Here is a 27491-nt window from a genome sequence, read left to right on the forward strand (position 1 = left end):
ACACACACACACACACACACACACAGGAGAAGGAGAAGTCTGCAAGACTAGAAGCCAGGTCAGATTTCACAAACCCATTTCTCTCTTGGTGTCTTGTCTGTACTTGCCTTGTGCAGCAAATCCAAGGAAACAGTATCCTGGTGCACACTGAGGATCAGGATCACAGTAGAGTCCTGCTCCACTCACTGAAAATCTGGCAGGAAGATGGTTTATCTGTACAGAAAACCATCTGCCTTGGAAAGGTTCTTTTCACCCACAGAGAGTAGGAATAGTGATGCATAACATGTCTAGAAGGCAGCAAAAGAATTCAGTTGATGTTAAAGAGCCCAGTCAGAAAATCAAAAACAACAAATCCCTCATCCCTCATGGATGAGAGCTGTGTCAGAAGGTTTGGTAATGTAATAAAGTATTTTTTTTTTTTCAGCTTTTTATATGTCAGATGCTGTTTGAGTAGAATACTGTATTAGCTGCAAATCAAATGTACTGCATGCCCTGATAACAGAAAATATGGAAGCGTGGTGTTGTGATCAGGTAGTAATTCAGTCAATGTTTATTGCTGTTTTTCAACTTGAGGTCCGCAAATTTTGCAACACAGAGACAGTAGGTCAACTCACCCCTTCCTGTCAGTAGAAAAAAACAGGTCTTTCTGCGATATTATTTTGTGGGTGATAATGAGATTCAATAGAAGTGCACGTTTGATTTAGGAGCTGCAGTGGACATGTATTTGTATATCAGGAGATGCATGGAGCTGAGTCAAAGCAGGCACAGCTAGAAGTTAGAGAATGGTTATGAATGAATGTGTCTGCTTGTCCTACTATGAAACACATCACATGCAATGACTTGCCTTTCTAACATCATACACACGCAGAAGCACCATCTTGTATGACAATGTTGTAGAAGTGTTGCAAATAGCTCTGACCTAAGGGGACCTACTGTAGCTGGCATATTACTGCTCCCCATCTCCCTCTTCCTGCTTCTGACAGTTGGCTCTACTGACCTACTTTAACCAAAGGACTCCAACTATTATTATTTACTGCTTGCTGTTGATAAAAAAGAAAAAGGATGAAAGGGAGGACAAAACACAAGACATCACCTCTGCATTTTGGGACGTTAGATTAATTTTTAATGGCGCAACATTCAGTAAGCCCAATGATGCAAGAATAGAAATCTTTCTTTCTTTTATTGCAAAACTGTTTCACCATAAACACATCTCAGTTTTATTGTAATAGATGTTTATATGTGGCTTGTATGCAAGACGGTATTTCTATTGCTAACCTTTCCTTTACAATCCCCATGTGGTTACCATGACAATCTGTGCTGTGGGAAAAACAGGGCGTGCAAGGTTTAGACTCAGTGGTTTGGATCCTCTTTTACAATGAAGTAATCCTGTTTAAAACAGGAAACGTAACAGACCACCCATCACAATGTGTGAAGAGTAGAGTTGTTGACAACTGCGTTACTCCTGTTATAGGGTAAGTTTCTAATAAACAAACATGTTGCGGCTCTTTAGAGCATTTGCTTTCTGCCGGGTTGGTGGAAGAAGTATTCAGGCATCATCTTAAAGAAAAAATTTGCAATACTACAATGTAAAAACACTTCGCCAAGTGAATGCCATGCATTTTAAATGATACTAAAAGTACCAAATACGCAGTTTAACCTAGCAGTAGCACTCTGCTCCTCCCAAGTCGTCTTTTCCAACTCTGCTTCTCCACTAACTGCTACACTCCAGCACACTTTGCACCATTCTTTGAACCCTTCAAGTATTAGTCATTATCAAATTATGACCGAGAATGCTACAAAACTAACTAATCAAGCAGGAGTTGTTGAAATTTTCTGATTGGGCTGAAGCCCGAGCCTTTACTGAAATAGTTTTAGAGACGAACATCAATAACGTTGCGCGAGTCTGACTTTATGGGAGCTGTTGATAGCACGTCTTTGTTTTGGATCATATGTATATCTACTTCTACTACTGTTAAAAATTAAATGGAAATTTACCCATTTGATCATACTGATCAATTTTTCCCTAAATATTGCTTTACTAATCAGGTACTCAGTAACATTAGCATTAATTTAGACTCATGTTTCTTGCAATTTAACAAATGTGGTTTGCAATAAATTAGCGAATCAATATTGACAATATTAACAATATTAACTGTTTTTGTCTTCATCTTAGAGAGTATTATATTATTTTATATTCTTCTTTATACATTGTTCTAAATATTCTTCTTACTTTCTGTCTTTCTTTCTTTATGCTGTAAATGCTCCTGGAAACCTGAGCAGGAAATGTAATCTAACCTAATCAGTCCATACAACATATTTAGCACTGTCGTGTTAATGTATGTAGTGTTGAGTATAATATTGTCCACTGACACCTGCAGTCTGCAGGTCTGTGATGTGCCTCCAAGCTCCTCGGGTGGAGAGACTTTACAAGAATCCTGTCATTACAGACCAAAACATCCACCGGGCAGTGCACAGCCTGTAATTGGTTGAACTCTGTATGTCTGACTCAGAGAGACAAATACAACAGTATGCAGTTTAGAATTTTTTAAGTATCAGTTATGACACAGTACAGTAAACATATACATCTAAGTGTTCTCGGTATGTGTCTTGAATGTGACTTGAATTCCTTTTTGGCATTTACATATTGAAAAGTCAATGAATCAGCATAAACAGGACTAGAAACACAAGAAGAGGCGGCACTCAGTGTTTTCCACTGATATGTTAGTGCCAAGTACTCTCACTCTGACACACGTACACACACAAATTTTCAGTTGTGGCTGTCTGTCCTTCAGCCTTGACCTTCTTGCCCCCCAGTCATGTGGCCCTTCTGACTCATCCTGGTTCAGTGGTCAGATGTTGTCAGCAAAGAAAATGTTAGATTTTGTATGAGCAGCAATAATGCTTTACTAAACAAATCAGAGAGGAAGTGGAGGAGGTTACAGAAGGTGCTTTGAGACTGCAGAGATTGAAAACTGAACTGCTGGGAGGTCAGTGGGAATTGGTTTTATTAGTATTTATTGTATGTGAATGAGTGTTTACATTTATCTGCATGCATTTATGAGCAGGCACACATACAGTGTTGCGACTATAGGTGTATTTGAGCAGGAAAAAATATGTTCTACTACTGCATTAATAATCAGAGATGGACTGTTTAAAAGGGAAGTGAGTTGCACTGTCTCAGAGACAGCAAGTGGAAAGCAGTGATATCCTCGCAAGCTCACATATTTAGATAAAGAAATCCTCCCCGAAACTCGTATTTTTAATTCATACTGTAGTAAAAAATGGAAACAAGGTTTTTGGGATGAACTTTGTATTTTGGAAAATTGTAACACACGTTTCTAAATATTTGGAATTCCATGTGTTAATCAGGAGGGGAGTGAAGTTTTTTGCAGGTAGTGCTCTGTGTTCTGTAACAATATAAAACAGCATATATTTGTATCCTAATCTGAATCACTATTATAACGTTTACTCAATAAGGTGAAGGCATTTAAGTTCATCTTTTCAGAAAGTATAACAGGAATCAAGGAGATAAAGTTCTTCTAAGTTATTAAAAATATCCAAAGCTACTTCATTTACATGCCAAAGTGATTTTGTAGTTCCTGAGAAAATTCCTGAGAAGATTAGGGCTGATTCTACACATTAATCCATAGCTAGATTCCCTGTTGCTGTGATTCTGATTGACAACATCTATAAATATGAGCTTAGGTACTGGATCCATACATGTGTGAGTAATACAGTCTATACTGCATGGTGTGTTTGTGTACAGGAACATGTACTGTATGTTTGTGCACACTTGTTCTCCACTAAATATAGCCACAAGTCCTGGGCTGTTGATCACAGACATAATTACAGGCTGAGCTGTTCAGCAGCTGAGAGTCTAGGAGGAACAGTGATTTGGTGCTCAGACATGGATTCCCCTTTAAACCAGGCTGGAGTGCAAGCACAGAAAAGAAACGACCATTTAGTTCCTGAAGTGTGTGTGTGTGTGTGTGTGTGTGTGTGTGTGTGTGAGCCCATGATGGTAAAATGCACAGAGGAAACAAAATGTTTCTGAGACTGGTTTTACATTTTCTAAATTTCTTTTTGACAACCGAAGTTTGACTCCCAGAGAAAACATAAACCAATATTAGTCAATTATATCTCCAACAACAAAGCTGAATTCCCAGAATCAAGTCCATCTCTGCATGTAGCATTTATGTCAGCCTACTGTGTCTCACTGAAACCCAAGCAGCCCCTGAGGACAGCTGTGACAGTCTTCTCAAAGAAACAGCCACAGTGACAGGTTGGTTTATAGCATCACCCCTATTCCTCATCATTACACAGAACTTTAGCTGATGGTACAATGGCTGATCCTTCCTCACCCCAGGTTTGAGCAGTTTGTAGAGAGCAGTGGTGAAATGCTGCCATTATCCCACCTTGAATAGGAATTGTTAAAATGGCTACTGTCACTTTTGTTACATCTTGACTGAGCATGACTGTTCATTCTTGACCTGTACTGTAACAAATTAACCCAGTTTAAACTAGCTCTCAAGAATTTAGGCTGCATCTCTTGATCTTCCTCAGCCTCAGGAGTTTGATCAGTTGTTAGTTGTAACCTCAGTATAGAGCATTTTGCCTTTTCTTTCCATCATTCGTCATATCTGCCAAAAGCTATAAACTCCGGGCACTGAAGCCATTTCTTCCCACTTATGTAGTTGTTGTGTTCTCTCACAGCTTTTCTCATTGATTTTCTTACCAACCCTCTAAGGTAAACCTTCTCATTAGTACTCTTGTTGTATTTTCCTGGGAGGATGGATATCCTCTTTGTGTCACTTTGTCACTAAAATAGATTTTTCACAAAATTGAAATCACAAAGTGAATTTTCTTGCCAAATCTCTAGTTAAGCTAAGAAGATGGACCAGATGTGACTATATAAACAAAATCCCTGAACCCTCCTTATCTGGTTAATTATATCAAGGAGTCATTATAAAATCCTTTACTAATACCAAACTGATGGATTAAAAGGGACAAGCCATTTTCTGCTCCCTTTGCTTCTTGGAAGGGCGAGATGGATTGGATTTGTATGGACTCAGCGGAACACTATATCCACTTATGGAGGGCAATTATGGTGGCAGGAGCACTTCTACATGAGTCACTCTTCATAAGCCAACCCCCAGACTTTATTTCTTTCAGCCCTCAAATAGCACCTGTGTGTTTCATGCTATTTGTAGCGCTGAAAATGGAGGTGTTTTTCATTGTTCCCTGCCATGTAATATAATGTCTTGGTTTCTTGCATGTCCAAAGAAAAATTGCTCTAACTACTTCATACCAACTGATAGGAAAGGTAATTTTGAAAAAAGATGCTGTTCTCAAGCAGTGTAACTCCAACATTGTTGTCAGTACATCTAACATTACCGTACCTCAGCGAAAGTCAGTTTTATTGTCCAAGTGAACTTTAAATTTAAGCCTACAGGACAAAAAAATAAATGTTAGCGAGAGTTCATAAGGTGGCATCTGGTTAAATTTGGTGCACATACATGGATTCCCCCACATGCGAGCCACAGAAAAGGAATGACAATTTAATACCTGTAGCAGGAAACGCACAGACTTTGGTGTGTGTGTGCATTTGTGTGCATGTGTGTGGCCATCAGTACTTTTGGAGACTGGTCTGATTGCATTTTCCACTCTACACTTTTGCTTCATGCATATTGTTTAATGAATTGTCTTAATTAAAGAAGGTCCAGTGGTAAAGAGTATGATGACTAAAGTGTTTAGTTTATATTTTAGTTTATTTCCTGATCATCATAGTAATCAGTAAATTCAGCCCCAAATAAAACGCCAATGCTAATAAAGCTGATAAGGTTTACTTCATTTATGAGTGACAAGGAGACAAAGAGAAAGACCCAGGACATCGGCCACGTTTGATTCTTGCTCCTAGGGCGCGCGCGTATGCGCACGAGCAAACTCACCAGGCACACAATGGAGAGTTGGGGGTACAAAACAGAGAAGCCCCGCCCTCCATGTGACATCCGCTGCCTCTCATTGGCTCCCCGCTGCTCAGGAGGAGCGCTGCCAGACAAACTGGAATGTGTGTGAGTGAGGGGGCTCCGTGTCCGCTGTGGACGGCCGCTGCACCTACACTTGTCAGGGAACAAACGTCGAACAACGTTCGCGTCGTCTTGTTATCCTGGAGGGATCCCGAGGGATGAAAAGAGTGGGGTCGGAGAGGTTTTCTTTGCATTTAATTTGTATGTTGGGCAACAGCACGATATCTGCACTTTTTTCCCTTATTTTATTTTAACGCATGGATGGAGAGGCGCACGGAGACGGACAGAGACGCCACTGAGACGCCACTCGTGTGAGGTTTACCAGAGGTCAGTTCAAACATCACTCACTGTAACTTTGTGCGGTTTGAAAAGATCAATAAAAGAATCGGATGCGGTGTGGAGACTGCGGTGCGCTTATCCGGGGGGGGGGGGGGGGGACGCATTTCTCCTGTGCGAGGGGCGACGCTTGTTCTCCGGGGCAGTAGGTTAGTGGAACACAGCGATGCGTGGAGGTTAAATTCACATAAACCGATCATAGTTTTCTCTTTGCGCGTTGGTCTGCTGACACATCTTAACGTGAATCATCGAATCAGCAAAGTAACAGTTGGTTTCGGGGTTGGATCCTGTCCTAGAAATCCAGTAGATTAATTTTGAGGATTTAACTACAAAACTGCACTAATTGTTAAGATTTTTAGGATTTTCACCTTGTTTGTTTTCACTCAGCTCTCTGGTCAGGTGTTCTGCTGCCTGTTTGCAAGGGACACGTGAAATAAGTTTAAGGCCTGCCGAGTATGTGGGTGTGTGCTTTCCTGATGAGACCGAAAGCAACCCGTGTACGTGATTTTAAAAATCCCCCTCCAGGTTTGTTGAGGATAAGGGTCAAAGGGCATCCGTCTTTTGTCCAGTGTTGTACACAGATACGTACCACCCACAGTGGATCTGCCTGCTCAGCCAGAGTAAATCAACACAGCAGCAGAAGGACTGAGGAGAAACTGTCGGTGAAGTGAGCAGCATTTACCGGTGTGTCAGGATATGTTTCCAGTTGTTAGCAGCTTTCTACCTGCCAGATGGACCGCAAACAACTTTTTGGTGCCTTCATTTACAAAAAATAAATACAAAAAACAACTACCCTCTGCCCACCTGCTGTAGAAAAATGTGATGTTTTTAAATCTTCTGCCTTTAAATGCCTTCCAACTGAGCTGGCAATATCTTTTCAGCTGCATGTCCTCCAAGCTGATCAAAAAACAGTTCAATCAATCAAGTCCTCAGTACTCAGTTGACTGAGGGGAAAAAAAACAAAACAAGAGGGGAAAAAACAAAATAAGAGAGGAAAATCTTTTACAGTAATAATCCTGCGGCTTGCAGCAAGGCTTTCCCTTAGCTCTTAATGCTGTTTCTGAGAGAAAAGGCATATTTTTTCCAGGGCTAAATGTGCTTTCACTGCAGCCAGTCTGACTTTGATATGGTTAAGTGGAAGTGCTTTGCCTCCCTGCCAGCCTTTTTGGGCCTTGGTTAAGCTATTTGAATGGGGCTGCAGATGAGGGGGTAGTGTGTTTGTGCCAAGCCGAGACGGGCTGCAGGGATGCAAGACCAGCGTCTGTTCCCAGAGCCTCACAGACAAGCTGTCCCTCACCTTCTCTCCACTTTACCCCAGCCGGCTTTTCATTCCCTGCATCTTCCCTCTCAGCCTTCTTTCTTTCCCCCTCCCTTTCCCCCTCTCTCCCTGTCTTCCACTTTCTCTGGCTCACACATGCAGTGACAAGAACACACACACACACATGCACTGATTTCCTCCTCTTTCTCTCCAAAGCCTCATTAAAGGTATTACGACTGTGTGGTTTGGAGGAAATTCAGACGGTCCTTGGTTTTTGTTGGGTTTTCCCCAAACTACTGAGACAAAACAGCGCTGTTGGCATTAACCGATTGTGCCTTTGCCTGCATCACCTGAACCCCAGAGTGGATAGGGCCCCAACCATCAATTGTTTTCCTAATTAAGCATTTAATTACTGTGTTAATGTTAAATGTGAATTGTTAATTGTCATATTCCAAGCAGATGTCTTATTTAGTTCACTGTCACATAAGGCAAAGCTGAAACCGAGGCTGCAACAACAACAAAATCAATTAAAATTATTCAAGCATTTCGATATTTCATTAAACCATTTCATCTAATAACTTTTGCAGCTTTACTTAGTTGTATTTTCCATTAAGCAGCACATGATCCAACAACTGAGGTCAGAACATCTTGTGGATAAAGATCAATAAAAATTGCAGTTGCTCAGTTTTTATCTGATTTACATGGATGTTAATATCTATAGGGTTGATTTACTAAACCCTAAAGCTTGTCTTGTCAAGGCTTGTCTCCTTCATTTCTACGGAGTAATCAGTTAGTGCCTTTTAGATTATAGGTCACAGACTTTAAAGGAAAAATCCCTCATTATTTTTTTTAAATCTGTACTCCCCCTCCTAAAATCCAAAACCCGAGACATTTAATTAACTGTCACACAGAAGACAAACAAAACCAGCACTCTTCCCATTTGAGAAACTGGATCCGCAGGCAACTTGGTGTTTTTTCTTGGAAAAATATTGAAACAAGTGTTCACTATCCAAGCCGTTGATTTTTAAAAATATTTCTCAACCTATTGATTTCTCTGCTTATGGTTTCAGCTCTGAAGTAACTTGCCAAAACAGCTAATACAATAGAAGCACTCAAATAAGGAGGATGGATAGGGCCTGAAAGTGCATTGTACTAGCAGCTTTTACAGTCTATCAGCATCTCACACATGCACACTTGACCTTTTTTCTCTCCTCAGGAACACCCACTTGCACTTTATGGTTATAATGCCTGCTTCTCTGTGTGTGGGTCGATGTGTATATTCATTGCATTCATGTACATATGTCTTTCCATCTGTGAGCACACGTGTGGTTTTGGGGGTAGAAAACGTGGGCTTTGCATTCTTACAGAAGGAGTGCCGCCTTAAAGTTTTCACAGCTGATGGTTATTATTTCATGTTGGCTGCAGAACGTTTAAGGACTGCGCTGGGATGGGGAGAGAAATTATTCCAGTCAGAGACTTTTGCTGCTCTGGATGATCTGTGAGAGTTTAATGATAAAAATGACTTAAATAATAAAGTAAATCTCTTGCTGACTTTCAATGATCCAGACTTCCAGATTTAACTCGACCCTTCATCTGCAGGTGCAAAGCAACTTTGATATAACCCGCTACCGGCAAGAGGTTGATTTGGTTCTTTGATGAATCTTTAATGTTCCCTGTGGGGGAAACTGGGTCATTCTGTTCACAGATATAGAAGACAGTTGTTGTTGTCTGTCACAGCGGTATTATTTTGGGAACAGTTACTTCTCAACTTTTTACACTTCTATATTTTGTTAAAGGTCTGTTTTGGCAACATGATTCATCACATGTGGTGTTACCAGAGAGAGACCTGTGTTTAGACTGTGGTTTAGTAACACCAGAGTCTGATAAATAGGTTCCACCATCTACTGAGTCAAAGGTTATCTGGCCTCAAGATGATAGCTTGGCCCTATTTGCCTGTCCTGACACATCCCATCCCACAATCACAACTTCCTGGAGGGGGGTGAGACTTTCTGGTGTCTAGAGGGTGGGCTGTGGTGGTTATACTGGGGTTAAGTGGTATGTGAAGGGAGGGTCAGAGGTGTCCCTGAATGGGACAGTGGAGATGAGTGGCTGGAAGGAATGAGGAGTGGAGGTGGTGTCTCTAGAGAAGGGATGGAAGACATTAACATTATTAAGAGGTGTGACCCTAGGAGGTGTATATTTGGCCCAGATTGGAATATGTTAACAACAGTGTGAGGCACTATACCAATATTCATTCATGGTCCTATCAGGATAAATCGTACTGATGTTGGTGATCACCCGACTTTTCATGTAACATGAACAGATCAAAGATTTTACAGTATCCTGTGGAATGAATCAAAATGAGTTGGCTCTAAAATTCGTTCGACATTCAGTTTTCCAGAGGACGAGCCCTAGGAGCCGATGACTGTCCTATAGAGCTGAGCTTTACATTTGTAGTTGGAGTAAAACATCTGAATAATTATCAGCTAGATAGCAAAGATCATTTTTACTTTTATTTATATTTATATAACTTGTCCAGTTGGCTACTTTGGTTTATAAGATTGTCTGCATAAAACATTTCTGTCAGCCTCTGTCAGTAAATACTGTGTGTTGGTTAAAGTACCAAGAAATTAAAGAGCTGCCAAAGTAGATTAAGAAACAGTATCTTAGAGCTTATTCCTCAGAAAGCACTGAAAGTGAATATTAAATCATGAATTTTAAAATGTTCAGCATCTTTTTAGGCTTTGGCAAAGGGAAGGGAGTCTGTTATGAAGATTATTCTGTGGTTATGCTAAAAATACTATTAATGTACAAATTGTCAAATATTTCATTGTCAGATTTTTAAAAAGAAAATATCTGTATCTGCAGTTTTGAGGTGAAATGGGCCTACTGGTTCTTATTTTGTCCCGATCTTTTCTGTGTGAGCATACTGTAGATACATGAGTATTAGCCTGTGGACTAAGGGGCCGAACTTCCCTGAGAGACATCACAGGCTTTCATGTTGGTGACTCCAGCACTGCTGCTTAACCACAACACTATCAGACTGCTGTGTGTGACAGAAGTGTGCATGCAGAGGCCATTTCCAGCTAGATCATGTGAAAAGTCAGCATAGCTAGGCAACAAACACAAATACATAAACATACACTCTAAGTAGTAGATGGGTTGGTGTGTTTTTTTTTTCTCCTGAATACATGCATTAGAATCAGTGATGTATGAAAATTATAAAAAGAACAATTATGTGCCGCTCAGTTTCTAATAAGTGGAAAAGCTCTGTGTGTGTTCTTGAGTTTTTCATCTTGATGAATTTTATTTCGGTCACTTTACTTCTTTCCTTCTCCTCTGGTTCTTTCTCCAGTCCCTTTCCATCTGTCCACTGCCTTCCCCTCCTTCCTCTGCTCTCCTACATAGATACTGATGGAGAGTTTATGGAAGAGCATTTGAACCCCTTGAATGCTCCTGTCCTAGTGTTGTCTCTGAGCAGATCAGCATCTTGTTTGTGTATGGTGGTGTACCCCATTAATCCCCTCCCCGATGCTCTAGAGGGGGGCACATTCCCCACACTAGGCGTCATGTGCGACACATGATATTTGACGTCCCACACATTTGGCACATCCTCACCTCTGACTGGAGCAGCTGGGCGCCGTAGTGGCATTATGAGTGCCATAAGCGTTTTAGGGTCCTAAGCTGATAATCTGTCTGTTTTGGTATTTGGTGCTCTCCCTGTACAGTGTCCAGCAGCTGGAACACACACTATTGGATAATGTCTGTGTGTCACGATGGTTTTATGTCTGTTTCTTTGTTTGCCACCATGAGCACAACACACAGATGACAATTTTGGTGCAACACTCAGTGCCAGCAGCTTCACAGTTATTGGTAATACAGCAGCATGGGCTGCTGTGATGATGTCTCAGCTCTGATCAGCGCTGCTCTTTCCTCTTCAGCCTCCAGTTGTCTCTGCCTCTGCTTGTTTGTTTGTTTATCTCTGTTGCCTCTTGTTTTCTTCATCTTTGTCTGTGCACACTTTTCATCTTACCCAGAATACAGAGCACTGAATTTCAGCTCTGCGATCACCTTTGTCTTCAGACACCTTTTGCATCTTTTTGAAAGGAGACTTTTTGCACTTGTGTGATTTGGTTTCTTCTGTCACAAAGTTGAGGTTTTCTGAGACACCAGGAAGTGGGTGTTCCCATTTCCCAGCTGCTTTGGTGTAGCTGTGACACAGCTGTGTGTTGACAGATGAACTGAGGAGGAGGGAAGGGGGGTGGCATAACACTGCTCTTTTACCCTGAGGCAACTCATTGTGAGGATGACTGTTCACTCTTTGAACTGTGCTGCTCCTCCTGCAACAAAATATGTCTTTATATGTTGGAGCTGCTCGGTGTGACGATTATGTTCAGTCCCATCATAACCCAAAAATGTCATCTTTAGCTGAGAATGCAGTGGATAAGGTCAGTGCTGAACTGATTTGTTAGTTGACAGGAGAAACACTTTGTAATGTCGATATTAAAAGGTGCTATGTCTATGTATTGTGCAGTCAAGCATTTTTGGGGATATGGAATTATTTAATGCCAAAAGTCTGAAGGTTCTATAATGTAAGTTATAACATTGCCCTCTTTTTTCCTGTTTTTTTTTTTTTAACTGTAATTAGAAATTGTTGGACATGTTATTTTGGTTCGAATACAATGAACATCTGATAATGAATGTAATCATTAGTTGCATCCCAAGATGGGAGATCAGTAAATGTCACATCTGGCTGAAAGATTTTAAATTCATTTTTTTTTTTTTTACATGTGTTTTAAAGGTCAGGACACATTCAGATTATTTATACTCACAAAAATAGATCTAAAAGAGATCAAGTAGTCAAGACAGCAAGGTCTCCTAGAGATTTAAAATTTATGAGGCTAACACTGAGATAATATGGAATATGTTTCTGTAGATGTGAGATGTTTGGCAACAGCTTAAATTATGTTGCATATAATTCCTCTAAGCCCTAATTGTACTGTCGAAGCATTTGCCTCTATGTGTGAATATTCTGATCTGAAATGATAAATCACACTTTAATGCATGTTTGCAGTAGAAGCACAGTTATCAAAAAATAACATTCAGTAAATGCAGATAAAGCACAAGGCTACTGGGGGGGTGGGGGCTGTGGGTCTTTGAGTGGCTCTGGACCTGTTTTGCTTATCCTTACCTTTCTCTCTTTACTCTCATCTGCTCTGTCTGTCTCTGTTTCATAGTCCAGATAAAAGCTAACAGGCTACAAAAAATGGAGAGTAAACTGACAGAAGAGCAGTGTGGCCAAATGGTTTCTACCAGTCTGTGTAAACAGCTGTGAACTGCACAATGGATAATAGTGCATCATAATGTCTGTGTGACTGCTTATCTGTAGCATTGTCCAAAGACATACAGACTGTGTTGTTTTCTTTCGGTGTCTGAATCATCCTTGTTTCTGTTTTTCTCAAACTCTAAGCCTTCACTGCTCTCTGTTCTTTGTTACTCTCCTTTCACATAATGAGCCTCCACTGAACTACACCTACTTACTTCCAGAAACAAAATAATTAACACTAATCACTTCAACATTTAAATAGTCAATGTCCTGATGTCTGTGGGCAGCTTTGGTGTATAGACTATTTAATTTCCAGTCCAATTGTTCAGAAGTGGTCACGGTTGCAAAGCTTCAAAATACATTTCATATGTGCACGGTTCCTCGATCCCTGCTGAGTCCTTATGCTAAGCAGCATGATAATCTCCATGGGTAGCTGAGATATTTACCTGTAAAACCTCAAAGAGAGCTCATTTCAGGAACATGTGGTTTGCTTTAGCCTTTTTCCTTCTGCACTGTGCATTTCTTCTTATTCAGCCACTGTGTAAATTGTTATTCTGCTGGTAATAGTTTAGTCAGAGCTGCACGAGGAATAAGTGAGAAAGAAATCCACCATGACTTCTGTTTGTAAATTATACCCACAGATTTACCATAGCTGGTAAGGTAGAGTCTGCATTTTCAGATATACTGTAAAAACAACCAGAACCATGTGGTTCATGGGTGCAGGCCATAGTGTATTTATTTGAGTGTTGTCATAGATATGTCTACATATTGTCTACAATTGCATAAAGTGCTGTTTTTGAAATTAATTAGATAAATTTTTTATAGATTTTATGTCCATTTCAAATCAATGGCTTTCAGCTTGTCCCTTCAGGGGTCGCCATAGTGGAACGTGTTCTCGTGCTCTGCATGCTGATTTAGGTTCAGTGATTTGGCCCTTGGTGGCCCTGCGGTGGGATTAAACCTTTTAAATCTCTAAAAAATGTGTCTTAATTTTTTTTTTTTAATGATGTCCTATAGTTGAGTTACTAGTTATTTTGCAGGTGCTAAATGCAATTCTGCCAGAAGCCCAGAAGAACACCTCTCAGTCCTGCCATCTTCCTAGCTTACACAGTGAATTGTAAAAACAACTCTGCAGCTGGCTGTTTTTCCATGACTGGCAAATTCACACATAGCTGCTCAACACTTTGAGCTTGTATTATCGCAGAAACTGCTATCAGTGAAAAGAGTGTTTTCTTTTCCTGCTAAAAATACCAAATGGAGCCGATATAACCAGCCCAATCCTGTTTCAATGGTAACTGGATTCCAGTGCTCCGGCATAGGTGGTCACTCTCTATCAGAGTCACCCATAACGTTCAAATCAAAGAAGAACAGCAAGTGAGAAAGTGGGGATAAGTGTATCAGTATTTGAGGAAAAATCCACCTTGAAGTAAGCTAGTGATGAAGTCTGGTGGATTTCAACAGTGTTTGTTGTCTTGGTTGTTGGTGTATGTGACATTGCACAACGTTTCCAGCTAGAAGCTGCTTGATGAAGGAAAATGCTAACTATGCTAAAAATTTCATAAAATGTAGTAAATTACTGTACTGCACCTGTAACCACACCTGGCAGTGATGCTGTGGTGTACATCAGGTGAAAGACGTTAATATGCCAGAGGTTAGCGATAACATGATTTTTAAGTGTAACAGGTTATTTCTACTGACTTTACACATCACACTATTATATCAAATAAATATACTTCTACATTGTTATGACATATTTTTGGGTCAGTGAAATCTGATAAGTTACCTTGGGTAAGTATTCAGCTTTGTGGCCCAAAGTCAATACTAGCATATATATATACACCTGTCAGTGGTCGAGTTCCATTCTGGGTAACACAGGTGCCGTGTTGTAAAATAGAGTAGGATATATCTGGTTCTGCTGGGTCTTTTTTTTCTTTAAAGCTTAAAGTTACACTTCAAGTAGAGGTGGTCAGTTTTGGTGAAACTTTAAGCAGACGCCACCTTTAGTTTGTGCTCGTCACTGAAGCTCTCCTGGTAATCTCTGCTGCCAAATATGCTGTGTTCAAGAGCACCATGCAATGTTTTTGTGTCGAGTCACAAAGTTGTCTATTGGGTTTCAAAAGTAAATACATTAAAACCTGGACATCAGTGCACTTAAATCAGGTGTGGGGAGCTCTGGTGGGACAAAATAAACCTGAATTGAAATGGTTTCAGAGCTTCATACTGTGCCACTAAAGTAAATGAGGCTGTGCACCAGTGCCAAAGTTGTTGGTCATGTTGTCATGGAATTTCTTGATTTGACTGCAGTATTTAATGAGGTTGGCAACAGACCCATCATGTGGTTGTAGCTGATGTGTCTCTGCTGCTGCTTTCTACTGTTCTGGCTCCTGAGTGGTATGTAAATGAAACCTCTAGAATTTCCTCAATGAGCAGATTTTACAGTAAGGCATCCTGATATTTACAGCTCACAGATTGTCATAATTTCTTGCATGCTTAAAACTACAACACTGCTGCTCTGTTAAAATGTCAACAGCAGCTGCCCAAGTGTAACTTCACTGCAGACACGCCTCAGTTAATCTGGTCATCTGTACGTTTAAATGCCACTCCATATCCGGGCCTTAATTTTCCCTGCATGTCCAGCCCCATGAGGACACTGATGACCTATAATTAGAATAGAGTGACTATAAGCATAACATAACGATACATGAGGAAATCTGAACACGCTTACATATGCATATGTAAAGAGAATTAGGTGCCTTGGAACACTGGGAAATGTCAGAGACGGGGGCAGACATGAGTTCTGCTTCTTATGACACATAAATGAAACGGGTTTGTAGCATGAATCTCCGAGGCAACATTTCTGACCTGCCACGACTTTCACGGGAACTAGCTGGCACTGGCCACCGTTCACACAAAGACACATCGCACAGACTTTGATTCCCACACTTTGGCACTCACACAGTCACAGTCACATCTCTTCTGCAGCAATTGCAATTTCCAATAAACAGTTTAACTGCATCAGATGACTGAATTGTCAGCCGATTCTGGTTAGCGTTATTTATAGTCCAGAGCAGTTTATTGCTGACCCAGTAAAACGTTTTTTAAGAATCATCCACCATGGGAGGAGATCAGAGGAGTTTTAATATTTGGGACAGAAAGTCGGACAGCTTTATTATTTTTGAGAGGTCCATGAATCACTGGGAGCTCAGTCAAGCTGAATAAAATAACAAACATTGTACAGCATAGTATAAAAGGCTGACACTTAATATTATGCTCATTATTCACTGCTGTTAACTTTTTAAAAAGAAAGGAAATAAGTGGATTTCTCAAATTGCTCAACCTTGTGAGACATAGTAAATGTTTTTTTTTACTTTAATGCTGACTTTATTGCTGCTGTTTTATTCAATAGTCTCACTGCTCGCTCCAAAACACTTCTGGGCTATATGAAGCAGAATTCAAACCAAATTATCTTAGTCCTTGGTTTTTACTTGACTGTAATCAGACACGTAAAAAAAGGTCATCAGTTACTTTGTCATGTGCTATGTTATGTGGAAGCTGAGTCATGGAAGACAAGTAAGAAGTCCAGTTGCCATGACTCAGCTTACAAGTAACCTCACTTGGATGATTGAGAGTTTTCACTGACCAGGTGATAGATGTTGTTTTTGTCTTCATTCAGCAGTTTTCCACCTTTGTGGCCATTCGTTGTTTATGATGACTGTGAACCAAGTTATTGAATCTTTTTATGTCTTGGGTCTGACAAATTAAACAGTGTTAATCTTCAATGTGAGAAATCTCTTACTTATTAGCTGCTATATGCTCCTCTGTGTTTACCAGATTTTTTTTTTTACTTTGTCAGCTGTTTGTTGAGGAACAAGTAGCATGTTTTATATAGCACTGAAAACAGCTGCTTGCTATAGCAATTTGGATTTAATGTATCAGTCATAGTGCTCACCTTTGTATGTTGCATAAAAAATCTACTTAAAACCCAATGACTTCAACCTTCAATCTCCAGGTTTGAACCCTTTTCTGTCAGAACTTCTTTCTGACAGTGAAAACTGACCAGACTGTTGACTGTTGAATGATTAAAGGTGTATCATTGCCACCTCACAAGGTGATACTGGCATTGCTCTACACTGTCATCTAGGAAAGTCTCCTGCCTGCTTGTTAATGCCTTTGAGAAGCCTTTTAGTGTACATGAATGAGCAGGAACTTGAATTGAGGATAGTGAGGTTCTCTGTTGTCATGAAGTCATTTTGCCTGGTAAAAGATGCCAAAAACAGCCACATCCTTATTGCAGTTTTTCCCCCATTATATAGTACTGTTAACTAAAGTTTGCATAGGTGCAAGTGTTGCCTTTCATAAACATGACTGTACATGACTCAGTCAGTGTGTGTGTGTGTGTGTGTGTGTGTGTGTGTGTGTGTGTGTGTGTGTGTACACTCCATGCAGATTTGTCAGTGTCACATGTTTTACCTGCAGGGAACTTTGGATTTAAAACAAGTTTATTCCAGGTTGGTCATCAGGTTAATGGACATGTGATGAGAGCAGGATTAAGACAAGCTACTTTTTAACTCAGAATTAATCGTATGCATGCAAGGAATTATGTAGGCAATCTGTAAGAGCTGTAGTTGAAATTTCAGCATGTCATTCTGTAAATCTTAAATCTGAACTAGTTCATCCTGCTGAGGGAAGCTTCAATTTATAATCATTTATATGCTTGTGTTGCAGCGAGTAGGTGCACTTTCTTCATGGCTGCGGTTGGGATATTTAAGAAGCTCATAACAAATTGATATGCCTAAGTAATAAAACTAAGCCCTGTCTTGTTCATGTTTACAGTTTTTAGGAATGGCATCATACAGTTACAGCGCAGTCAAGCTTGAAGCGACCCTAGCAGTTGCCTTCCTTATTGCACCAGTAACACAAATCGGGATCCTGGTTAGCAATGGGGGGAATTGACCAGCTTTCAGGCTCATACTTGCTACCTGGAGTCATATGTAGTCAGCAATTCATCACTATAATCTCATGGATTTATCAGTTTCAGCAGCCGCCTGTTTGGATCTTAAAGCAGACCACACTGCATCATTTTATACACATTCTTCAGCCTGCTTTATCACTTTTTAAATTTCTTCCTATTTTTATCTGCACTGTCTGATACAAATAGATCAAATAGACCACTTAAGGACATTTTTGATGAAGCTGTGAACACATTTAAAGCAGCTTCTATAAAAGATTTAAATTTCAAAAAGCCTTTTTTCCAAATGAATGACTGGTGCTTTAAAAGTGTCTGCCCTCTAACACGAGGGTGTGTGTCCTACTTCTTGGCAGTTGGCTCATAACGGTTGTTTTATGTAACACTCTCCATCCCAGTTTGTCTGCTGTTGCCATGGTGAGGCTAATTTATACAGGCATTACAAATTAGGCACCTGTGGTTAACATGTAGTGACACTGCTTTTTACACATAAGTACAGATTCAGAAACAGGCTTACACACACGCTCAATGGCTTATATTTGTGTGTGTAAGTGTGTGTTTTGTGCTGGAACACTTTACCACAGACAAGACGCTAAGAATGATTGATGTCGTTATCAGTATGAAGAATTTAGAGACGCTCCAGTGATTGTTGACTTGAAATGGCTCCCCTTTTTTGATTGCTGCAAAATTAATGTGCTTGTAAAGTATGTTAGAGGCAATGTTTGTAAGAAACGAATGCCAAGGCAAAGTAAGGATGAGAGTGATAAGTAGAAAGAATAGTGACAAAAAAAGGGAAAGAACAAGAAAGTGAATCACACTGTCATTGAAGAGAAGACTCTGTGGGAGAAATGTTTGCAGAAATTAATTTAGGTGTGAGTCACTTGAATAAAGACGCCCCATGAATAGAGTACTCAGAAAATGACAGAAACTTTCTTTTGCAGATTTTTGAATCTGTGTTTCTCAGCTTGTAAAAGAGGGATTATTGTATGCTGTGTGATGTTGGTGTTGCATGTCTATTGGGCTTCCAGGATATAGTAATGACTTGCAAAGAGAAAGTAATTCGACTGATTGAGACAATCTAAGGTATCGTGACTGGCAGCAAGCTAGCTTGTGTACAGTTGCAGAAAGTGAAAAAGAAAACAATTATTGTTTCATATCTATTTAGTTTTGTTTGCCTTGCAAAGATTTTCAACTTTATTAATATAGCGCCAATTCACAACATATCTATAAAGTCCCTTGAGTCATCTCAAGGCACTTTACAGAATAAAGTCAAGACTATAAAGATGTGAACACCAACAGGTTTTTTACACGGAGTCAGTATTTGAAGGCCTGGGCAGATGGATTTTAAGTCTTTTGCTACAGCTCACTTGATTCCCAAAAGCTTAAATGACATTTTTAATTAAAATTGAATCTCTTTAGTGGCCTATTTCAATATAATTCAAATAAATCTCTGCATTTTTAATTAAAAAAAATACAAACCTTTTAAACTGCATTGTTACATCTACAGCTCACAGCCAGGGACAGTGGTCAGTTAACAGATTAGCTTGTTAGCACTATTGTTAGTTTACAGCAAGTTAGTCGCATTCAGAGGCTCATGGTCATCCCTCCTTCCTTTCCTTATTTTCTTCCTACAATCAGATATCATTCTTTATTAATTATCTGTCTTATGCCCATGGTTAGTCATAACAAAAGAGACAGATGGGGGGAAAAGCCCACCCACCCTTTCTTATTGTTCATTTAGAGTCTGTGGTAATTTGTATTTGGAAGGTTTTTGTCTGTTTTTGTTGTAGTTTCTTGTGTGTTCATGGTCCTTAAATGTCTGGTTTTAGTCATTTCATGTCTATTTTTGGATGCTTCTGTTCATTTTTTGGGTTTGATCTGTTTTTGGCATCGTGTCTGTTTTTAGTAATTTTGCTTGTTCATCTTTTTTAAATCATTTTGGATCTGTTTTTGGTCATTGTGTGTTTTTTTTTTTACACTTTTTATTTATTCAGGGTAAATTGACTAAGGGACCTCCTCTCTTTTTCAGAAACACCTAGATCAAATTCAGTTTCACATTCACAGCTAAAAGCTGTCTATAGTCGGACTTGTTTTCATTGAATAGCTCCACTTGAGCATTAAGGGCCTTGCACAAGTTGTTTTTGCTGCTCTGCTGATGATGGAGAAATCAAAAGCTGCTGCGATTTTGTCTTGCTGTTTCCTCGATTGAACCAGCAACCTTCTAATTACAAACTCGCTATTCTAACCTTTAGGCTGCCACTGCCCACCATATTAGGTGTTTTACGGCTCCAGCCCCTGGGCATGTGCCCGATATGCCCATGTAGTAATCCGACCAGACTCACACCCCCAGCACAAACACACAATGTCTGGGGTGGGACTATTGTGTTACTGCACATAGACCTTGGACGGCCAATAGCAAAGTAGTATTACATCAGCGTTCTTGCTCTCTCAATGCCAGCCCCCTTCACATGCGGGTATGTATTGTTCCTTGTTGTGTATGCATCATGTGTCCACTCTTGTCCAACAGCAGCTCATCACATTGATGAATTAAATGGTCAAACCTTTAACGAAAATATACACTCACACACCTCATCATAGGTATTTCTGGCTGTTAGTGTGTGAGCAGCAGAGAAGAGTGACCGGTGAATGGACTGAGTGGCAGCTGTATTCACCGTGGGTAAGAGCTGGCACTAAAGCAGAACACACTGCGAGTAGGCATTGTTGTTCTGAAAGGCTTTTCAGACGAGATGAGCGGTGACACTAAGAGGTGCAGAGGAAAGGGTTTTTTATGATTCACTGGTTGAATTCTTTGTGAAAGAGTGTGTGAAAGAGTGTGTGTGTGTGTGCGTGCGTGCTATGTGGAGAGCAGTGATGCAAATGTGGAGATTTTTTTTGAAGGGGCTTGCTGAGGCTGGGAAAAGTTTGGGAAAGTACAGAAGTTTAAACATGAATGGGAACATGCAGGATACCACACATCAAGGGAGTAAAACCAGGCTAGATTTCTTTAGTGTATAGACCCTTAGCAAAAAATATGATTTTCATAATCAGATTATATGCAAATTCTTTTTTAAAAAAGTATGTCCCAAAAAGTGTCAAAGATGGTGAACAACGTCCTGCCTCTAGTCTAAACCAAAAACATTTTTTCCTATCAAATATAACAAATGTAAATATTAAATCTTCACATTTGACAACTTATTAGCAAAAGCTGTTTGACACGTTTGCTTAAAATATATAAATAACTGAAAATTTATCTAATTATCACACTGAATTGCAAGAAACTAGCACCTGATGTGTATACAGTCATCCACAGCTTAGATACAGGCACTGAAGCTGTTTCTCTTCTAAAGCCTGGTTCTTTCTGAAAGAGGGAAAAGATGATTATGCTTTAATAAATTGCCAAATTTATCCAGCAGTAGGTAGAAGAGTCCCTGAAAATGAATGTAGGACAAACACTGATTGAATTTCACACATCTCCATCTTACAGTCGGGATTTTAGTGAGCACACTTTAACTCCTGGGTAAATATGAACCTTTTTCCCCTGTTTAATGGTGTTCGTGCTGTTAAATCATATCTACATATTCTCTCTGAGGACAGTACATTGTACTCAGTGTTATTCCCTCTGGTCCTCATCATGGGCAGCACTGGTTGCTCGTACCATTTGGGAACATCAGTGAAGTGAAGTTGACTTGAAAATGAACAGCTTCTACCATCTGGTCTAACTGTGTACAGTTTTTAGCTGAGGAGATGGTGGGGACGTGTGGGGAACTGTGTCCAGCCTTTTCTGATTACCCAGAGAGCATTAGGTAACAAAATGCACCATCATTTGCCCACCCACCAGGAGAGTGAGTCACAAAATAAGAAACAAAATGTGCTGCTGAACTAAAATTGACTAAAATGCTCAGAATTGGACCAAATTGCTCCTCTTCTGCTGCCTGCTATGGTTAGGGCAAGCTGATGATACAATGGTAGGTATTATTGTTCACAAACTCACAACTTAAAACAGCAACACAAAAGTTAGAAAGGAAGTGGCATTTCACTAATTTAGAAGATTCCAGCTTGGCCAGGAAAAACTGTTTAATAATTTATAAAAAAAGCTCTCCGTAATTCCAGAACAGCATATTATTCTTCATTACAGAGGAAAACAAGAACATCCCCCAGTTTTGTTTCAGCCTAGTAGTCCCTTAATTCTGAGCAGCAATAACTTCATGGCTTTCTTTACGAATAATATTGTAGCAGGGAAATAAATCACCAGGTCCTCCTCAAAAATCCTATAGATAGACCTTTATGTACATCAATAAGGCCCCAATCCCTCTTAGACTGCTTTTTACCCATAGACCTCACTTAGTTAACTTCAACTATAACCGATAGACCCTATCCTGACTAGACTGCTCAAGGACGCGTTACCCTTATGAGACACATCTATTTTAGATATCATTAATCTATCTCGAGAAACTGGATATGTACCACAGGTCTAAGGTAGCTGTAATCAAACCGCTACTTAAAAAAATCTTGTCTTGATCCAGGCGTTTTAGCCAATTACAGATCAATATCGATATCGATACATATAAAGCTCTAAAAGGTCAAGCTTCATCATGTCTAAAAGACCTCATTGTACCACATCGTCCCATTAGAGCACTTCGATCCCAGAATGCAGGCCTACTTTACCGACATTAACTTTGTCTCTTTCCCTTTTGTAGTCGTGCTTCTCCTTCTTTGTATCCCTCTCTCTGTCCCTTTTTGGTCCTACCAACCTGCCCAATGTTTTGTTGTTGCTTTTTGTTGCTCTTTTCTTTTCTCTCTTCACTTTCCACTCACCCCAACTGGTCAAGGCAGATGGCCGCCCAGCCTAAGCCCAGTTCTGCTGGAGGTTTCTTCCCCTAAAGGGAGTTGTTCCTCTCCACTGTTGCCTATAGGCTTGCTCAAGGGGGAATTGTTGGGTTTTCTTTACATATCCGTATAGTCTTCACTATTATGTAAAGTGCCTTGAGATGATGTTGTGAATTGACGCTATATAAATAAAGTTGAATTTAATTGAATTTTTGTCTTTCAGTGGAATCATGTCATGATGTAATAGCCACATTGTGCTATTGGACACATTTCTGCTGTTCAATTTAATGTCTCAGAGCAAGCTGCAATGAAAGAGCACTAAATTCCCAAACACCTTGTTTACCGATCATGCAACAGAACAATGCACTGTAGGGGACGTGCAGTGTAGTGTACGTGCAGAAAATGGTGTACATACCATCGACAGGGGTATAAGTACAGGATATCAGATTTCTAGTTTAATCAATTTTTGGACACAGGTGTCCATAGAGGGAAAGTGTGTGTGTGTGTGTGTGTGTGTGTGTGTGTGCGCGCGTGCGTTTTACATGTTTATTTTTGCTCGTAAATGTTTATATATGCTGATGTGAACCCAGCCTGCCCCACCCAGTCATAGTTTGTGATGGATGTTTCAGTTGAAGACAAACAGGACCTGTTCAAACACAGGGCCCCTCAAAACACAGTGACACATTACTTGTCACTTCATTTGGCAAAGTAGTTTAACTGGTAATGCCACGAGATGGTTTGTCTTGTTTTTGTGAGGACGAGAAGCAGACTCTGAGGAGAGGACAATACTGACGCCTCAGAGCCTGATTCTGCTTCTAGTTAGTAGAGTTTAATTTGATTTGACAAATCACTCTCTTTCCTCTAGACATTTCTGTCTTACATACTTTTCCTTTGGCTTAGTTGTAAAGCTCTTCAGATTAAGGAGACAGAAATGACACTTCTCTTGCTCACTGCATCACATGGAGATCAATATACTTGACAGTTGAGCCAATATTTTATCACTATTTTTGATTTTGATCTTTGAACTTGGCTGACTGTGTGTGCTTGGTAGCTCAGAATGCAGAGTACAGTATAGTTGCAGACTAACGTCCTCTGGAGATCAGTGCAACCTTTTTAGTCTGTCATTAAGCAGTTTCAAATATTTACCAAAGTGCCCTTTAAGTTTAAATGACAACCTGCTGACGCTAGCATCATGATGTGAACAAAGTCTCATCATGCGGGTTGAAACTGTTATTGAGTTATTTTAGTGGATTCCTCCATCTGGGCACTTGTTCTCTGCTATATCATTATCTGACACCTTTATGTGGAAGCTTCTCCATATATTTTCAACTATTTCCGCGAGTGCCCACGTGAGTTATGTTGCATTTCATACCTCTGTCTTAAAAAAAGGTTAAAATGTCATGGGCTGCTGCTAACAAATATCAATGTGGGAATCAAAGATGCTTTTACAGTTAGGTTAACTGATATGCATTGGTAAAATCTGTCTGTGATGCTCTTCCAGGAATTTACCGTAGAGAAATTAGATCTTTTATGGGCCATCATTGCTTTTTAAGCTCCAGGAAATCTGTGGTCAGATCTATAAGTTTGCAAGGACCTCTTCACTTTAAACAGCTGTCAGTCTGGATTGCATTTTTACCTTTTGGTTCAGGTAGAAACTATGAACAAAATACAAATCACTCTTCAAGGAAAGTGACAAGAGTCATGTTATGTGACACCTGCCTGAGGAAGGAAAACATAACTGTAACTGAATCTAGACCGGCAGGCCAGTGGGGTTGAGTCATGTTAGCACAGGCTGTGAATGCTGCTCGTTCATATGGCCCATGGCGAAAATCACTGTGCCTACTTTGTGCTGCTTTACACAGCACTCACTGAACTCCAGTTAACCTCTCTGCTGACATGATTTTGGTTTTACCGGAGTTTAAGTTGTTCTTGTGCTAATAATGTACTACTGACACTTTTGTTCCAGGAGTGTCGTCCCGCATCCCGGAGATCATGGCAGCTGGCACACACTCCCCCGGAGGGCCCAATGGCATAATCCGGAGTCAGTCCTTCGCTGGCTTCAGCACACTACAGGAACGACGCTCACGGTCAGCTGAAATCTTTAAATATGTTAATCAGCAGTCAAATTATGTTAATCATTTCAGAAATAACTATTGAGGTCAGAAAGGGAAAAATTTACTGTGAAAAAGTCTGCAGTTTATAGCTAATTTATAGTCTTAATTTGCTGAAATTATCCTCATCAAAATAAGAGTAACAGATCAGTAGATTCTAGCTCTCTTATTACTTAGTTGATTGTTTTAGTTTATTGTCTTAGCAGAAATATTAAAGGCCACAATTCTAGATGAATGTGTAAAGTGTATTTTCTTTAAATAACTCCCTACATTATAATGAATTTAAATAATTAATTTCTTCAGTAATATACTAAACTTCTATTGTTTTACATTAGTTAAAGAAATCTTATTACATGACATTCAAGGTTCTGATGAAAAAGCAGCATCAGCCCTCATAGTTTCACAGCTTTATTCATAATATGCGGTGACCTGACTTTGCATATTTAGCTGTGCACTATTTGTTAGAAATGTCATCCATCACTGTAACCAGGCTTTGCATTCAACATTTAGTCACACAGAAGAAAGCACCGTCTGACTCAGAAATCTTGAGCCAACCCTCATGGCATTGAGTGAGCCACAGCAAGGCTCAAGATTCTGTAATGGAACGGAATTATAAAGAGTCACTCTGTTGCATAACCACTCAGCTAAACCAATTTCCTGATAGTTGTTTCATTCATAGCAAGAGGAGGCTTGTGAGAAGTTGGATAGTAGTAAAGTTCTTACGAGAGAAGTTTTATCTGTGTTTGAACTTTTTTGAACACGTCACTCACCATGATCAAAAAAGCCTTCTCACATTCACAACCCACAAAAATATATCTTACAATCTCAGACTTTCAGCTGCTGGTGCCTGGTCTCTTCAGGACCTCTAGTCTTTCTATCAGAACCTATTTGGAGACACTCGTGTCCTCTTTTCTCTCTGCTTAGACAGTGAGCAGTATAATTAGTTAGAATGAGTCGGGCGTGTGGGTGACTGAGAGTGGCTGACATGCTACCATTCTGATAATGACTGTGGTGGAGAGTCAGAGTTATGTGGGTGTGAGTAAGTGTGTGTGTGTGTGTGTGTGTGTGTCAGTGTGCCTGATCAAAGGACTTTCATCATGTGAACCAATGTGCATGTACGCATGCATGCATACTGCACACTTTGCAGTTTATTTGCAAGAGTGCAGATTCCCAATTATCAGTCAGTATGGAATTGCATGTATGCATCTGTGCATTTCTGTGTGCCAAGAGACCCTACTGCACTATAGCTTGTGTGACCCCAAGGCTACGTAGTGCTCTCATTCAGCGTTGCCCTACATTTGTGGCAGCTAAGCTTGAGTTGTGCTGCGTTCCCTGGCATGGAGCAAGACGTAGCGTGTTCCAACTTGCCGAGAACTGCAATTGGATGTCGCTGTGTCCCTGAGATGACTGGGATTGTTTCATTAAGTCTAGGGAAATGTCATTTGTCAGCTAAATCTGTAATGGTTTAAAAAGCTGAAATGTCCATGAGTAGTTAAGAGGAGTGTGACCTAAAATGATTTGAAGAGAGAGAGCCTCATGAGGAGGCTGTACTGTGTAGAAAAACAGCATTTCTTTTGCTTTGAACATAGAAATTAAATCCTGTAAATATTATAAAACATTTGGTTAGCATTTTTTAATAATTTAGTTATTGAGCCTTATTTGCAAATTATTTGAATAATGAGTCAGTAAAATTATTTGAAATTGTATTAATGTCACAGAATAAAGCTGTCCCCACCTCTCGCCTCACGACTGCCTGGATACGCGGTACATAAGCACCAGGCTAATAAGACATGACATGTCTTTCAGTATATCAGGTTTTCTTAAGTAAGTTTTGCACATTTGTAAGTGATTATTCATTTGATGTAATATAAAATGGGTAGAAAACATTTCGACGTGTTATTTGGGCAAAAATGCCAACAATTTATTGTTTCCAGGAAACGTTTCTGCTTTTTCTTATTGAAAAGTGTGAATATTGTGAATTTTCTTTTGGATGTTGAAGTATTTTTGTCAGACAAAACAAGCCTCCTTTAGATCTGGAAAGCTGTAATGTGCTTTTTTTTTCGTTTTGTTTTCTAATGTTCACTTGATATTACATCAATCATCAGCTGCAATCCCACACATTCTCATTAATTGATCGTCTTGTTTTGTTTTTTACAATTTTACAATAGCTAATGGACTCTGTTTAACTCCATATTTGCTGGCCTCTCCCGTTGAGTCCGTCATGCTGTCGGTCAACTGCTGGAGGCCTGTGGAGAAGAAACTGAAGAACAGTCGAATGTCATTGATTCCTGAGAGTGTGATTGCCTGTGTGTGTTTGTGTATTTGCAAGTTCACTTCAGTTGAAGATGAATGGCAGCTGAGCATAGGCCAAATACGCAAAATGGATGGGGGTGTATTTATGATTTACCACACCTCTGTGATTGAAGGGTCTCACCACTGGGAAGATGGTGTTTGTGTGTGTGTGTGTGTGTGTGTGTGTGTGTGTGTGTCTTTTTAGATGGTATTTAAATGTAATGTAGGTTAAATGTCTCATTGCCGTGTGACTGAGTTGTCTCGGCATGGACAGATTTGATGTGCCCTCTGCATTTGACAAATGAGATGAATTCAAGATGAGACTGACTAAAATGATATGCTAACACTA

General features: G+C 39.9%; 1 protein-coding gene across 6 annotated transcripts in view; it reads left to right on the plus strand.

The window, feature by feature from the left end:
* The window catches only part of ripor2 (RHO family interacting cell polarization regulator 2), a 58354-nt gene that overhangs the window by 11079 nt on the left and 19784 nt on the right, over window positions 1-27491 (plus strand). For 5 of the 6 annotated variants that reach the window (XM_067500539.1, XM_067500575.1, XM_067500558.1 and 2 more), the window contains exon 2: window positions 24706-24826. In XM_067500539.1, the coding sequence (XP_067356640.1) occupies window positions 24706-24826 (121 nt within the window). Of the gene's footprint in view, window positions 1-6061; window positions 6354-24705; window positions 24827-27491 lie in introns of those variants that run through there. The other variant, XM_067500568.1, reaches the window with a different exon arrangement.

This window comes from Channa argus, chromosome 1 (genome assembly GCF_033026475.1).
Source record: "Channa argus isolate prfri chromosome 1, Channa argus male v1.0, whole genome shotgun sequence".
NCBI lineage: Eukaryota > Metazoa > Chordata > Actinopteri > Anabantiformes > Channidae > Channa > Channa argus.